This window comes from Monodon monoceros, unplaced genomic scaffold (assembly GCF_005190385.1).
Source record: "Monodon monoceros isolate NGI ecotype Baffin Bay Population unplaced genomic scaffold, NGI_Narwhal_1 Super_Scaffold_6, whole genome shotgun sequence".
NCBI classification, from domain to species: Eukaryota; Metazoa; Chordata; class Mammalia; order Artiodactyla; family Monodontidae; genus Monodon; species Monodon monoceros.
Genome location: NW_021703783.1, coordinates 28,285,662 through 28,303,403, shown reverse-complemented (window position 1 = coordinate 28,303,403; position 17,742 = coordinate 28,285,662). Strand labels below are relative to the sequence as shown.

The following is a 17,742-nucleotide window of genomic DNA, read 5'->3' as shown; positions in this document are numbered from 1 at the left end:
GTGTGTGTGTGTGTGTGTGTGTGTGTGTGTGTGTGTGTGTGTGTGTGTGTGTGTTTTGTTAGTTATATTAAAATTACATCAGTCATTCACTGGTAAAGATTTTTAATGGCTTTTTTCCAAACTGACTCTCACATGTGATCTAGCAGATGATCTATTGAATGAACACATCATTGCATTGGGAAATAATTGCCAAAAAAATGGTTCATACTATATGACTCTGTATGTCATACTCCCCACCCTAATCTGAACATCTGTTTCCCATAACTTTTTTCATCTTATAAAGATATTTTCACTGTCTTCCATTCAGTAAGCCCATCTGCTACCTTTAGTTCCAAAATTAGTTTTAATGACAGAACTATCTTGCATGTGCTTGAGGTGACTTATGTAATTAACTATTAGATTTGCTCTTAGAGATTGCTAACCAGTATAGCTTATGGCTTCAGTGCTTTTTTGGTAAGATAACAGTGGAAGAATTGCTTTTGGTGAAGGTAGTGATATAGAACTGAGAACAGATTTTAGAGACTCCTATGTGTTCAGCATTTAGTCTATCAGATGAATAGAGACTTTTGGAACTTCAAGACTAAATCTATGACCTGGAATCCAGAATTCAGGTAATACCTTCCTTTTGCCCTTTTGTTTTTCATTTTAAAAATGTATCATTCATGACAGGTTGTATAAAATGTCTTTTAGACACTGTCTCTTCACATGACTTATCATCCAAGTTTTCATAAATTAAGATGCTTGTGTAATTCTGTACAAATTTAAAAGTTGGTCATGTGCTTGGTGCAGTAACTCTTATATCCCATTACTACATGACTTCCATTCCATAAAGTAAAAGAATTTACTCAAGTGGGCCTTATGATTTAAATGATGCAGAACTTCTAAAATGTGATTTCCTCTAATTAGAAAAATCAGGCACGTGAAGTTTAATTATATTTAGTTTTCACTTTCAAATAGAAATCACTGTAAGCCCATTCTGGGGATCCTGCTTGCTAATTCCTTAGTGGTTTTTTTCCTTATTAATAAAACTAGTCAAGGATAGCAAAAAATTCAGTTTTTTCAATTAAAATTCATTACCACTGTACACAACATAGTCTTAAATTATTAATTATATAGCCACTATTGAACATTTAAAGTCTATAATAAAACAAAAATATTTTTAGTACTAAAATAGATATAGCTAACTAATACTTAAATACTAGTTAAGTAAAATGATTGTAGTTTTTTGTGATTACCTGTAGTATTCTTTTGTGACTGTGTAAATATTAATTCATTAAATCTCATTGTTTCTCATATTCTGATATTCTAATATTTTTGTTCTTGCAAAACTATAAAGACAATTTTTCTTCAACTGAAGCAATTCTAATCAAACTTAAACACTTAATGTTTAAAATTTAAAAATTATTTTAGCTATTTGGCAGTATAGCATTGACGTTTACATTCAAAGATAATGGGCATGTATGTATTTGACAAAATTGCCAATTTAAAAATTAAATATATAGTTATCAAGCTCCCATTAATTAAAATAACTCATGTGATATTTTCCTGTCCTAGTTCTATTTCTTATTTCCAAATAGTCTTTCTCAAGTTCCAGTTATTAATCTATTAAATATTTAGGTTGAGTATCTGCCAAAGTTATATGTATATATTTAAAATTAGATGATTATAGAACCTTTCTCTCTCTTAGTTCCAGACAGTCATCTGTATCAGAAAAAAAGTTACCAGAGCCTTCCCCTGTAACAAGGAGAAAGGCATATGAGAAAGGGGAAAAATCAAAGGCCAAGGAACAAAAACAGTAAGTTACCCATGCTTTTTATCTACTAGATTGTATAAAATGTCTGATGCACTTAGATGCTAAAGCACAATAGTGAAATTATTTTCCATATTCAGACTGACTCTGGGATTGTGACTGATTTGACTAATCAAGACAATCAAGTGTGCTGTTGGCTTGTATAAGTAGTCTAACTTTCTTGGTAACACATACTTGTAAATAAATTTGAGCACTTGTCCCCATTCATATAGTCTGATTTATTTTTCAATTATTTGTGCATATCATTTTGGAGTTAATATACCTTTCAGGAGAAGTTTATTAAAACTACAATTCAAATAGAAAGTTTTGAAATTAATTTAGACTGTCATCTGATAAAACTGACATTGATTTCACCTCTTTAAAGTGGTTAACAAAAATCTCGTGTTAGAAGATGTGTGACTTGTGCCATTTTCTTGCTGTTCTTTTATGTTTAAATTGGTATTATCCTTAATTGTTTTTTTTGTTGAAATATTTTAAAAGCTATTTGTGTGTTTTGTGAGGGTTAGTTTACTTAACAGTACACAATATAATCTGATGGTCCACTTACGTGGACATTTGTAAATTGCAACACCACAACACACAGAAAGTTATAAATGGGTTAGAGCCACTGTTACCTTTCTACCCTGTGGCACACTGAGATCTCCCTCAGGTCTCCTAAGGAGCTGCATATAGCAGGTAGATCTCTGACATGCTCTTGAGTAGGAATATCAATGCTAATCTATATTTAAGTATTGGTAAAGACAATTCCTTTAACATAAAAATAATTATGAAAGAAGTTTTCATATATTTTCTGTACCCAAGTGGATGATCTTATACCATCCTCCTCCCTTGTACCAACATGCACACTCTCTACTTTGACCACTGGTTTAGCTGACATGAATGTCATGGAAGTTGCTCTTCTAATCATCCTTGTTTCCTGTATTTAAAGATGTAATTTACCTGTTTCTACTGAATCGAATGTCTTAAGAATAAGTAGGAGATAGGGGATGGAGCAAATAAGTAATTTAAAAATAAATGAATGAATCAACTGAATAGGCAAATTCCTCTTAAACTCTCAGGGTCTGTTTCCTCATCTGTAAAGTGAACAACTTGCTCTCAACTCTAAAATTGTTTCATTTTAAATTTGGCTTGCTTTATTTATACTGACTTTAGATTTTAGCAGACAGAACTTTTTCTTTAGTGCCATCTTGTGGCCAATGTAACACGATTCAGTGGAAAAAAAATTTTAATTAAATTGTTCAGAGTGCATTTTATCTTATAAAAAAGGAACAGAGTGAAGAAAGGAAGCAAGGAAGGAATTGTATAATGAAAAGCTTTTATAAAAAAAATGTTTCTTACAACATTTCTAACAAATCAAAGCCAATTAAAGCCACCTATTTAATGTTCTTTTTTTCTTGTAGCTCAGATTCTGGAACCTCAGAGGCTAGTCTTTCACCTCCTTCTTCCCCACCAAGCCGGCCCCGTAATGAACTGAATGTTTTTAATCGTCTTACTGTTTCTCAGGGAAACACATCAGTTCAGCAGGATAAGTAAGTCATTATGTAAAAGAGCCCCAATTATTCATTATAATATTCTGAACCTTTCAATACAGCCTGTAGAAAACATTTAGCCTTCTCTCTGTGTGGGAGATGGAGTCTGACTTGTGAACTCTTGCCATATTTCATGTGTTTTTCCAATGGGAAATGAACCATATAGACAAAATTAGAGGAATTAATTTTCCTGCTGAACATTATTCCCTGCTATAGATTTGCATTGCTATACTGAGCACTTGTCTTACCTTTTCTTCTACAAGTAAATTGGAATTGAAAAATCTTTGAGACCACTTGAAGTTAAATTTCTTGGGATTTTTCAGCTTCATTGAGCCTATAAAAGCCTCTAATCCAGACAGCCTGCATTGAAAAGAGGCAAATTATTTTACCTTTGGTGGATATAACAGTTTACAAAAGCATTGCCATATGTGTAACATGTTGTTATCATTTGGTTGTTCTACAAATCCACCACAAAACTTGAGTAACTGTATTCTTGGGATAGAAGAGTACCTTTATGGGTGGAGGGGGTAGAACTCAGGGTGGGTTGTTGGGGAAGAGAAGTTGGAGGGGTATGGAAAATATAATTTTCATTAAATTTGAAGTGAAAAAATATTCCCACACTGAGCCAGAATCTCTCTTGCAAGAATTTCATACTAACAGTGTTGCCATAAGGTGTTTATTAACTGACTTGTCTGCTTTGATTTTGAATGATAGCATTTTGGATAGTATATGTACTTGATATTCAGTATCCCACACCAGTTCTTTGTTTTCTACGCTATAATCTCCCTGTATATATCAACGATTTCTGAAATTTACAGGGTATTGTTTAAGATCTGTCTGGCATGTTTAGATCATGCTAAATGGCTCTATAGACTTAGAGAGACACACCATCATATTGAAAGATTCTTTAATCTACTTAATTTATGGATAACATTTTTGATTAGATTTTAATATAGTTTAATCAGTTAGATTAAACTATATTAAAATTAGGTTTTAATATAGTTTAATCAGATGACATGTCCTTTCAAATGATCTAGATAGGTATTTTTTTTAAATATATTTAAAAAAAGACTCTTGAACATTGTTAAATCATACCTCTCATTTAATTGAGAAAGAGTAGAAGAACATTAAGAATGTCTTTAGGAAGTCCATTTTCACTAGCGATGATGAAGAATTACTAAATTTTGTCTCCCTTGCATTCACAGTCATAAAATTTTTCTGTTGGTCTTTTGATAATCTTGACAGTCTAATTATAGTTCCATATTTTTTACTGAAATAGTTTATGAGCTACCTACCAATCATTTGACTCTGTTGTAGTCTCTATAAACTAAAACTTAGAATAACTGACTACACTTTCAAAAAACTCACCTACCTTTTTAATGACTTTCTTTGGGCTCCTTTTTGAGTCTAGCATATTTCACCAGCTAGAAGTAGGTCCCACACATTGTTTCTGATTACATAATATGCCAGCACTCACTCTATCCTCATTCTTCCCAAGGATATTGTATAATAATACAAGCTAAATAGATTTTCACGATAACCAGACTTATTGTCAGTCCTGGAGGTTTCAGGTTAAGGCTGACAGGAGTGGCTCACCTGTATTTAAAATCCCAGTAAAACCTCCCAACTATTACTGAGGGACTGCCTAATCAGAAGAACTCCATGTTTTTGAGATGAATTAAAATCACAGGTTGGGGCTTCCCTGGTGGCGCAGTGGTTGAGAGTCCACCTGCCGATGCAGGGGACACGGGTTCGTGCCCCGGTCCGGGAAGATCCCACATGCCACGGAGCGTCTGGGCCCGTGAGCCACGACTGCTGAGCCTGTGCATCCGGAGCCTGTGCTCCGCAACGGGAGAGGCCGTGGCGGTGAGAGGCCCACGTACCGCAAAAAAAGAAAAACAACACAAAGGTTATTAAATTTTGAATGATTTGCTTTCCATGCAAACATATAATGTATTTGTGCAACTTCCACATGAGAGTCTAAATCTAAAGTAATTATCAAGAGGAATAAAGTTCATTAATGACTACTGAAACTGAAAATTTTTTCTAGTACTAGTCAAATTAAATAGAGTCTTGAAGTGATGTATTTCACTTGCTTGATGTTGTTCCTCTTCAGGGCCTACATTTTAGAAAGTGAGGATAGATGGGTTCTGTGGATCAGTAATAGAAAGTTTTTCCCCCCAAATCTTGGTAGAAAACATAAGCACAAAACTTTACTAATTTAGCTGTCACTGAATTTGCTGATATCCAGTGCAAATAGAAAAGCAGGGCACTGTAAAGGAAATGTTTGCTGTATTTCTGTTATTCATACTGTTGAATCAGTTCAATCTCAGTGTCTTTACCTGTTGACATCTGTATTCTTTTCCCTCATAATTCTAACTCTTTCACTGTAGGTCTGATGAAAGTGATTCCTCTCTGTCGGAGGTACACAGGTACTTTCTCTCTTTCCTACGTTCTGGCATTTCATTGATGTTCTAAAATGCCTTCCTAGAAACTTTAAACAAATCTCATTTTTGTTGCATTCATAACTTGTAAACCATATAAATGCACTGATGTTTTTAAACATTAATTTTAATATATTTTTGTGATCATACCTTTCAAAGTAGTGGTAAACTTTTTTATATGATAGCATTAAAATTTGTGCTATTTGTATTCTGTCTATAACCTAAAACTTTTCTTTAAAGAAATTAAGTTCTTTGAAAATTAATGTAAAGGTTTGCTCCTCAATGGGTTTTTCCACCTCAAGGCATGGGAAGTGAATAAGGTGTTTTTTCATGTTGATTTATCGATTTTAAATAAAAAGTTTATGGCAGGATTTGTGATTTTAAAAAAAGGTATACTAGGGGAAAAAAAGGATGCTATGGTACCTAAAATATAGAAAGATACAGAAAGTAAAAGAATTTTAAAAACATAATAAATCGTTTTAACTGGTAGATGCTGTTTTTCAAATAACAATGTGGCATTTTTTTCATGTTTATGGGTTTTTTGGACCCCTAATTTCTCTTTTTTCCTTTCATTTCCTCTTCCCACTAATCAGTTTGTCTCCTCTCTCTTTGCACTTCTTTCCCATGTTTTATGGCCATTTTCCTGATCATCAGTAGATCCTCCAGAAGGTAGGCAGGGGAAGGGAGAGGAAATTAATCTTATTCACAGTATTACAAGACTTTACTGGTTTTGCATGGATCAGAAATAAGCATTTTTCCCCTTCACAACAGATCTGTGTTGTATAAGTTTGCAATATTTAAACTTAACTTAAACTATTTTAAAGTTGATTTATATACTTCAGAATGTGGATAGATTAATTTTAATAGAGAAATACCATGGGTTTATGTTTCCAATTTCTGTACTTTTTCTATTACCTTTTTTATAAGGTAATCTCTATAAAATATTAACCCTAACATTCTGAATATTTGAGAGTATCTTTCAGTATCTAATAAATATGATGCTATATTTAATGTTGAAATTATTTTTCTTCAGAAATCTGAATAAATAAAACACATAAGAATGAAAAAGAGACATCCTGGTCTCTAGGGCTATGCCATACATAAGTTACTGGAGGCAAATATTCACTTTTGTAATATTACAACCTTTGACATGACAGAATTGTGTTGCACATTATATCATCAGGAAACATTAATAGATTCTTAGGATAAAGATAGTAATCTGAAGGAAGGAACTCTTTTGGAGACATAGTGCTAAATAACCAAGTGCTAAATAACCAAGGGTACTGTTTAGCTTTTTTCTTAGGATGATTTGTGTCATTAAATGCAGATCAAAACAGCTCTTAGGTTATTAACATTAATTCTTTTCTTTATAATCAGCTTGTTAGAATATACATACATATATATTTAATGTTTTAGAAGAGCAGCAATTGACTATGCATTAGATCATAACTTTTCAACATTTGAAGCAATAGTTATAATTTGATGGCTTCAGTTCATAGCTATAAACCCCACATAATATTGATAGGATTTCAAAATGACAGTTTTAGACTTTTGAGGAGGTTTTGCTACCATTTCAGTTTTAATCTGGTTAAGTTTTTACATTGCCAACAAGTTACTGAGCATTAATTTCAAGAATCTCAAATTGATGTGTGAATGCAAATAATACTTTGGATTTTGTAATTATATACCCATGTGGTAACAATTCCTGGTCTTATTTCTGGTAATGGGGAACTCCCTTCACTTTTTGAAATCATTATAACTAAACCCCAAAAATAAAGTTTTTTTTTTTAAATCCTAAGCCTAATTTACCTCCTTTAAATTTTTATTCATTGGTCTGTCATCAGCCCTCTTGAGCTATGCTAGATTTAATCCAGTATACCTTTTTTGTGTGTATGTGCCAGCTCTTTAAATATTCAGCTATTTAACTGTGCTTTTGTATGCTCTCTCTGATGAAGGTTCTCTTATCAGCTCAATAGTTTTAGATTCATCTGTTCCTAATATGATATAGTCTGCAGATCCTTCTTTCTGCTTCCACTGTTTTGGAAAATCTCTGATTTTTCAAAGCTGTTTTTAAAATGTGGCAACTGGAACTCAGCCTCATTCCAGATGTGGCCTTGGCAGAATATAGTAGCTCTATTGCTTTCTTTCTCCTGAAATACTTACTTCTATTGCACAAGTCATTGAAAGTGTTGGTAGAAGAATCATAAGTTGTTGATCCATTGGTCTTGTATTCAATAAACAAATTTCTTTAGCTTTTAAAATCTAATTAAGCTCCTTTCCTACTTGGAGCATTCTGTTCTATATTCAACTTAAATTTTATGTTTAAATTTTATCCAATGGATATTTTAGTGCTAAGTACATACTTAAATGGATTTTTTTGGGTAATTTTTCTAGACAATACAGCTCTTTAATATATCAATTTAATAAACATGCCATATCTGTCTTGAGTTCTGGGGAAAGACTGACTAGATATTGAAGATCTTTTTCCAGACTGAGAGGAACATTGACTCTTTAGGGGTGACTCTTCAGCCACTGATGGAACTACCTTGCTACAACAGTTTCATACTTACCCACCATGTCCATAGGGATATCATTTGAAAAGCTTTTTGTATGGACCTTATTGGAATCAGCATATATTGTGAATATGACATTCCCCTAATTTCCTGCCTATTAATTCTACAAGGACCTTCCCCTGTGAGATGTTATCTCTTACTGATGAGCATTTAAGTGTTTGTAATTATTTGTTTAATATTTTCCTCTATGAGACTCAACAAGAAGTTTTACTCATCTGTAATTTCTGAAATCCACTTTTTTTTCTCCTTTCTGGAAAATTGGGTCTACATGTTTTATCCCCTTTATTGATCCTCTTAGTATACCAACAACGATTTTGCCTCTGCAATGGTATATACTTTCACAACCCTGTGATCTAATGATTTAAAAACAGAAATACTTGAACTCACTGAATAACTCTTCATTATCAGATCTAATGTATCTTGGGCTTACATTTCTTCTTAATTATTTCTGTCCCTCGTATCTTAAAGGTTGTTCTCCTTCATCAGGAAGATGGAAACAGACAGCTTTGTTTTATTGCTGAATCTGTCCTAACATTATGCCATCTGTCTTATATAATGGACATATTTCAACATAATTTTTCTTCCTGCTCTGAGAAAAGATACATCCAACTTATATATTTATCATTTCTTAATTCACTCTCATTTTTAGTCTTCCCAATACAATTATTTCAGTTCAGATCCTGTCTTAACCTCCTTTGGGATAGGGACAGTGTTTTGATAAATTTTATATTTTCATAGTTCATAGTCCAGTGGCATAAAGCAGAAATTCCAGAAATATTAAAATTATGAGAAATCTCCCTAAAGAGCATCACTATTCTTTTAAAATCTTACTCTTTTTTAAAAATCGTCTTTGAGATTGTTAGAGTTTTAAAAGTTTTTGTTATTTTTGAGCCATTCTCCCTTTAGAATTTCAGGCTATGCAATCATTCTTGTATTTATTCAAATTTGTTTGAAATTTGCTTCCTTAGTATTTTAGGTGGTATGTATTATACTTTCTCTAGAATGTCTTTTTTGACATAGAGTCTCATTCCAGGCTGATAGTCACATCTTCCAGTTATCCATCATTTATGCGTTCTCATTTTTCATAATTCACTATATTTGAAGAGCTCCCAATATTACTTCATTAAATTTTGAAGAGATGAAATTGTTAATAAAAAAATCCAATTTATCATGACTTTGCTCTTTGCAGAATGCACCTGCTATCTGATGCCTAATTAGTTGATGCACTCCAACACTACGATTATAATTTCACACTTTGTCTCTGTCCTTTTGCTTAAAAAAGAGACAAGGGAGCAATCTGGATTTTATTACAATACTAATTATTTAGAAAGACTTCTTAAAGCCAAAGAAAAAAATAAAAACTAGTTTCATGATATAGCTACTAAAGTAAATCTTATTTTTTTCCCCCACCTCAGGGGCATAATCAACCCATTTCCAGCTTTGAAAGGAATCAGAGCTTCTCCACTTCAGTGTATTCACATAGCTGAAGGGCATACAAAAGCTGTGCTCTGTGTGGATTCTACTGATGATCTTCTCTTCACTGGATCAAAAGGTGCTAGTAGTTGTGCCATGTGGATATTTAACATATTTTTTTTTAATGATTACATTTTAACAGGTTTTTAAAAATGTCAAACTGCTTAAGACACATAAGAATCTGAGAGATAATCTCATTCAACTCCTGAATTACATAAAATATAAAATCATTGCATAGTTGGGAAGAAAGTAAAACTTGTGTTGGTGTTATATGAATAGAATGGTGAGGGAATACATCTCCTTTTGGTAATTGAGCACCTAATACATACAAAACACTGAGCTTAGTAATGCAGGCTATATAAAAATCTACAAAAGGCCATTACAGTGTACAGTGTGGTAAAGAGAATAAGATGGGTAGCAACCACCATTTCTTGAGCACTTACTCTATGTCAGAGACTATGCAAATTTTATCTCATTTAATTCTCACAATAAACCCAATGAAATACATGTTGCATCCTAATTTTACAGATGAAGAAGCTGAAGATTCAAGAAATTAAATAATTTTCCCAGATAAACTTAACTTGTAAGTGAAAGAGCCAGGATTAGAAACCTAGGTCTACTCATCTCCAGACCTGCACTCTTAACCCCTTTGGTGAAATTGCAGGCAACTAGAAATTAACTGTAAATGATTTGAAGAGTTATAGACAAAGAGTTTCGGGGTTTCAGAAAAGGGAGAGATTATGCTAAATTGTGAAAAATAAGGAAGGCTTTGATAAGGAGGCATTTAGGATGAACCTTACAGGATTGTTTAGATTTGACAGGTAAGAACGGGCAACCAAGATTAGAGAACAGTGTAAGCAGAGACTTGGAGGTAGAAGTGGGTTTGGAAACTAAATTCAGTTGGATTGAAAAGTAGAGTATATTTAGGGGCAGTGGTGGACAGTGAGGTTAGAAAAGTGAGAAGGAAGCATGTACAGGAATTTGGGAAGCTAGTCAAAGCTTTTTAGCATTTAGGGATGTTACAAGGTGAGGGGAAAGTCTAGCTAGAACTTGTGAATTGTGAATAATGGCAAGTAATTCCCCAATTTAAAAAATTTGCTCTGTAAAAGAATTTTCTAATGATTCAAATTAAATTTATTAGTCCAGGATAATTAGATATTTAGCATGTCAAAAAAAATAGAATAGTTTTATGATTATGTTTTTGGGTCAAAAATGTAATCAATCAGTGACTCCTGGAAAAGAAAGGTGTGTGTATTCCTACATGTGGAGTGTGGTGAGTACGTAAAAGAGTGGTCAAAGCAAAATGTCTCAAAGAGGCTGATTTGGGATTGCCATTTTAAATTCAGGAGCAATTTGAAACAAGATTCTCTTGATATGTCTATTTCAAAATTTTGTATAATTATTTTTTAATACCACATAATGCATACACCAGATATCCTGGCTTTCATCTACTCCTTTATACCTACTTTGCCCTTCAACCTGCTGAAAAGTGTCAAGGATAGAGTTAGGATGCCTGCTGCAAGTTAATTAAATAATTACTGTTTTCTTATCTCATTTTTTTTCTCATAGAAGAGAAATTGTTATTGTTAAGAGAATCTAATTTAGCTTATATTGACAGTATTTCCTCTTTTTTATTTGTTTGTTTTTAGATCGTACTTGTAAAGTATGGAATCTGGTGACTGGGCAGGAGATAATGTCACTGGGAGGTCATCACAACAATGTAGTATCTGTAAAGTACTGTAATTATACAAGTTTGGTCTTCACTGTGTCAACATCTTATATTAAGGTGTGGGATATCAGAGATTCAGCAAAGTGCATTCGAACGCTAACGTAAGTAACTTAAAGACAAACAGCATAAGGGGCAAATAGTTCTTGTTTACAAAATGTAAGAAAAGATAGACCTATTTATGCATTTTTGTTTATTTATACCTATCCACTTGCAGAGATTATGAAAGTGTTTATAATAACACAGATAAAATAAGGTGAAAAAAAACTATTGAGAAAATAAAATACGATAGCTCAATATTAAACAGGAAAGGAGAAGTCCTATTTGATCTGTGACTAAATACACATTTCATATTTCCTCCCTCCCAAATAACTAAGGAATTAAATTTTCATAGTATTCGTTAATTGATGTAGTTAAATGATTTACATTACTTGCTTCAAATGAGTACCACTATTTAGAAAATGGCTGAAATCACCATTATAGACTGTTAAGAAGTACCTGCAAAATTTAATTAGCATGTATTGAATGATACATGCTAATTAATTGAGGAGTTTTTTTAAGACTTACACTGCTTTGGTGCTAGCCTATATTTCATAACTGTAGGTTATGTTGGACAATTGGAGGATGAATTTGTTTTCTACGTCTGTTATATGTATGTCTTTAAAATATAGAGCAAATAGTGATCCTTTTTGCCATAAGATTGATGAACTGTTTTACATAATTAAAATTAAGGTGAACTCTGTTGGTTTAAATAAGAGAAGGGAGCATAGGAATGGTTAATTTTTACTAATTTGTAGAGTGAGGATTATTAATATTTAAGTGCTGTTTTATATTTTGAGAATTACTAATTATTTACTGTACTGAATACAGGTCTCTTGTGGAAAATTTTGTAGAAAAAAAACACTGTATCTTATGTTAGAAATTTACCAATCCAGTTGACTCATTAAAATCAAAATCAAATCTAATAAAATGTTTCAAAATTTAAAAATATACTTACCATTTAGAATTTAGCTGAGGAAATAGAAATAAATCATATTTAAGTCTTTCGCATATAGTAAGTAATCCTTATATGATTGGGTTAAAATAAACAAAAACTGAAAATAAAAAGTCCTTAGTGTCTTTAATTCATAAGGGCAAATCTTATATATGAAAAGAATACTGGTAGGCTTGTTCCTCAGGGAACTTCTGGAAACTGCAGGAAAACGAATTAATTTTGTGACACTGTATCATTTGTTGAGTTTTTGTCTTTGTCATCTAATCTTTTCTGAATCATATTTAAGTCATCCCTAACAGGGCCCAGAATTCCTAGTGTTATAATAACTTGCAAATTAAGAGTTTTAAGCCATGTCATCTTGTTTTCTTCATTCATTTATCTATCAAAATGTTTATTTATTAGTGTGTATGAGGTGCTGTGCTAGGCACAGTGCATACAGTGACCAAAGAACACAGATCTTCTTGTTGTCTACAGCCAGTTTCCTAGGAATGTAAGGAATTCTAAGACTAACTCTTGTCCAGAAATGTGACTTATTTTGCTTTACTTTGTCTCTGTTAAGGTCTTCAGGTCAAGTTACTCTTGGAGATGCTTGTTCTGCCACCACCAGCCGGACAGTTACTATTCCTTCTGGGGAAAACCAAGTCAATCAAATTGCACTGAACCCAACTGGCACCTTCCTCTATGCAGCTTCTGGAAATGCTGTCAGAATGTGGGATCTTAAAAGGTAGAATTTTAAAGAAAATGTACTTCCTGTATATGGCAAATGCAATTTTCACACATTAATAGCATTAGTGTGTGTGAAATCTAATTTGTATAACCCCAGAAGTTAATATAAAAACCTAGACTTTTCTGTTTGATTCAGCACCGCTGAACATCTATGTCCTCGTTAGCAAACTCACAATTTTCCTTTCTTTTAATCTCCATTGCTGGGAAAAAAATATATGAAGGAAAATAGCCTTTCTTAATATTTGTCTATAAGTTGTGTTGTTTACCAGGAAGAGAACAAGGTTCTCATGCTAGTTGCATCAGTACCTTTGAAAGAATTATTTTTTGTAACATCACTTATGCATCATTATCTCAAAATTTTCAGTTTACAAACCATATAACTTTAAGTGTAAATCTTCACAGGATTTTTATAAATATAGAATTTTATATATATATATATACACATATATATGATGAAGTATTAAGAAGATGAAGTGAGTACAAAGAGAAAAATGATAAATTGAAATACAAGGCATTACATCTTTGATTTGATTTCTTTTTGCCGTGAAGTATGAGCTTTTATCCTTCATTTGAGTGTTTATTTTAGCTTCTTTTCTAGTTGTTAAAAATTTGGCAGCAAGGGAATATTTATTTATTAGTTAATAGATGTTTATTCAATATCAATTATGGCAAGCACTATACCAACACTTGTGGTAGGTACTGGGGATAAAGACTGAGCAAGACAAATTTGGTGTCCATCTTCTTAGAACTCATCTTGTAATGGAGGATAAAGGCCATTAAAAGGCAATTACAAGATTCTGAGTAAAGTTTGTAATTCAGGTAATATAGGTAATTCAGTTAATAATCCCATCTAGAAGGGCTTTGTCAGTAGTAAATCAAAGGGAAATTTATTTTAGAAATTCTGAGGAAAATTGGTTATAACTTGTAAAATTTTAATGCATGACTGAGAAAGTATTATAAGCATAATTTATAGATAAATAAATGAGAGAGAAAGAGAAATAAGAACACAGTCCTGAGAACTGTTTTAGAAAAAAGAAGTAGAAAATTGAAAACAGTGCTTGTTTAAGAAAATTAGGAACGAGATGAGGACTGGGTTTATTCTTGAAGATATTAACCTTCATTTGTAGTTGTAGTACCATGAAGGAAGATACTCAAAGTCATGACATGAGGCAGAAAAGGTATCAGCTTTTGAAAATCTTTACATTCTTTTCTGCTGAAAAGTTAGATCCTTTTTCAAGTTGCTTGATTTCAGCAACATGATTAAATACAGATTCATCTTAACAAAGTAACTAAGAAAAGAGTTACAAGAAATAATAATATTCTAGAGGGCAAATACATCTCTGTATTCCAGCAGCTTGATTTGAGGTAGGACTATGAAACAAAGGTTCATTGTCACCCCCTGACAATGGGCATCACATGTTTTTCTACCAGTCAGATATATTCCTGGTCATTTTCATGTCTTTGTAATAATTGATGAAATTGACTACCTATTTTATCACATACATGTATATACACATGTGTGCATACATGTATGTGTATATGTGTATATATGATGGGTGTACATATATGTGTATATGTGAGAATATATGTTAGTGTAGTAAAATAATTTTACTTTCTTCATATTGTTATTTTCTAGTTATATCAGTGACATAGTTGTTTTAATCAAATTTCAAATTGGCCCTAATAACATCAATCATATGTCTATATCATGTTGAGAATTTAACAGATTAAGGTTTACCTGGACTTAGGTTAGAGTTAAAATTAGCCTTTAGCAAGTTTTTGGAGTTTTGATTTTTTTTTTTTTTAACTACCTGAATGATATTAGTTGCTTTGGAATAACTTATTTAGGACTCCTCACACTTTCATCAGAGAATTGATTACTTTGGCCATTATTTTTACTCTTAATTTGAACAGAGTTGCATAGAGGTGGAGTTAAATAAAACAGAACAGTTTTAGCAAAGACTGTTGATTATTTTTGCTGAGGCTTAGGCTCAACATGCTAAGAAATATTTTCAAACAAAATTATTTTTCTCTCTTTTTAAAGGTTTCAGTCCACAGGAAAGTTAACGGGACACCTAGGCCCTGTTATGTGTCTTACTGTAGATCAGATTTCTAGTGGACAAGATTTAATCATCACTGGCTCCAAGGATCATTATATCAAAGTGTGTATAATAAAGTTGTTTAATTACATTCTCCTATTAAATTATAGATTAGAAGTATTGAGATGTACCTGGGACCCTTTTCTCTAAATCAGTTTTCTTTTTTCTCATTTCTAACCTTTGCTTTTTCTTCCTGATCTTTTCCTCACTCGGTTCCTGGTTGTGTTGTCTTATTATTTAAACATGTATTCTCACTTTTCATAGAAGATAGGTTGGGAGGGATTTTAAAGATTTTTTTGGCTGAGTCATCCAACTAATGCTTAAGTCTCATCATCACCACCTTTAATGCTGGACATGTTATGGTCTTCATATTTTATGCAAGTAGCAGATAAGATGAGGAGAGAAGCATAGTTTGATTCTGGAGATGTTAAATTTGAGATGCTAATAGAGGACCTTCTCATGTAGTCCAGTAGGCCATTTGAAAGGCAAGTCCAGAGCTCAAGATAAGTTACGACTAGACATGTATGTTTTGGAGCTGTTCAAATAGAAGCAGATGGTTAAGGAGTTAGAGTAGTTGACATGGCCAAAGGAGAGGGGTTGACATGACTCAGCCTTGGGGAATCCTATAAGAACCAATGGGAATAAAAAAGAGGAAACAGTAATAAAGAGAGATAGGAAGAGTATAAGTACTATTTTTTAGAAACTTTGATTAAGAGATGAGAAATCGGTTAGTGACTTGACAATAGAATGGTTAAGGTGAGAGGATTTTATATTTGGTAGACTTGAGCATGTTTATATGCTCAGGAAATGGGCTCAGTGGAGAGGGAAAGTGTGAAGAGTGAAGTGGTAGCAATTGGTGAATCAGATCAAAGATGTGAACCTTGGGAAAACGTAGGTACACTTTAGCATCTGAAAAGAAGGGAAGGGTAAGAGAATGTTTGAGAATAAAAGAAAACTTTTGTAACTGGGAGGATGGTCCAGAAAGTTTATTTTTGGTCATACTAACCTTTTTAGGAAATCACAAGTTCAACAGTTAAGAGAGATGAGAGCAACTGAGGGGAGTGAAAGGTTTTGAATAGCAGCTTTGGAGAATTTGAGATGACCACCAAGATTGCAGAGCTACCTAATAGTGTTTAAATAACAATCATATCATTTATTTGAATTTCAACTGGATTGATATGTAGCATTTTTATTATTTAACATATCATTTGTACACTCACACATGAGAAAATTGGTTGCCTTTCTTAAGAGCTTACAGACATGTAAGCAAAAGTAGTGTGAAGATAGGGCTCAGGTTCATCCTGAGTCATTCATAGCAGGTTATTTTAGTTACCTTAGTAAAATAAAACAAATCATATCTGGTTAATATACGTGTGTGTGTTTCTATGAATGAATGCATATAGGTGCTTATTTGTAAGATAAATAGGATGACTGCTTCCTTTCTGCTTTTATTTAGATGTTTGATGTAACTGAAGGGGCTCTTGGAGCTGTGAGTCCCACCCACAATTTCGAGCCCCCTCATTATGATGGCATTGAAGCATTAACCATACAGGGGGATAACCTATTTAGTGGTTCCAGAGATAATGGAATCAAGAAATGGGATTTAGCTCAAAAAGACCTTCTACAGGTAATGCAAAACCTTTTCATGGGATGGAGTGGGTATTTCAAAGTCACCAGTATTCTATATAAGAATGCGAAGAGCCTCTATGTAGATTTTCATTGTTTAGGGATGGTATCAAACAGGGCTTCCTCCTAAAGAGTGTTTCATCATCACCCACCAGAGTTACTAATTATGAAAAGGGCAACATTCAACATTTAATGATATCTCCTAAATAAAAGGGGAATAGACTCTGATAAGTGTTGGAAGATCTGGGATTGCACCATGCTTGTGTTTACTAAATGAAATCAGTCTTGGAGTAAAGCAGTCAGTTTCTCATTTTGTTTTTGTTTTTTTGTTTTATGTACACATATTCCAAAGAGTACCAAGTTTCACTAAGGTCAAAGCAGTCTAAATGATTCCTCATCTCATTTTCATACATTCAACAGTGGTGGTTCTCTCATTTCCTATAGAATGATAGTTGGATTGAAGTGTTCTGTCAATACAATCAAACATTGGTGGCTTTTCCTAATTCCGAGAGGAAGAAGTTAGTTAACAGATAAAATTGTACTCAATTTCAGGCTTTTCCTTATAAATGTATGCGTGTGTATGTATTGCAATTACTCCTACTTTACTGCTTAAAACCAGATGAAAACAAAATGAACAAGTAGCATGAACGTTAATAAAAAAAACCTGGCAACAGATGCATATATTGCACTCAAAAGCTTTTCTTTTATAGATATACATTCTTGGATGTGACTTTTATGTTAT

General features: G+C 32.8%; 1 protein-coding gene across 6 annotated transcripts in view; it reads left to right on the top strand.

The window, feature by feature from the left end:
* The window catches only part of KIF21A (kinesin family member 21A), a 155,703-nt gene that overhangs the window by 131,204 nt on the left and 6,757 nt on the right, over positions 1-17,742 (top strand). For all 6 annotated transcript variants that reach the window (XM_029206385.1, XM_029206384.1, XM_029206386.1 and 3 more), the window contains 7 exons: positions 1,688-1,795; positions 3,211-3,339; positions 9,772-9,908; positions 11,479-11,659; positions 13,109-13,273; positions 15,320-15,437; positions 16,831-17,001. In XM_029206385.1, the coding sequence (XP_029062218.1) occupies positions 1,688-1,795; positions 3,211-3,339; positions 9,772-9,908; positions 11,479-11,659; positions 13,109-13,273; positions 15,320-15,437; positions 16,831-17,001 (1,009 nt within the window). The remainder of the gene's footprint in view (positions 1-1,687; positions 1,796-3,210; positions 3,340-9,771; positions 9,909-11,478; positions 11,660-13,108; positions 13,274-15,319; positions 15,438-16,830; positions 17,002-17,742) is intronic.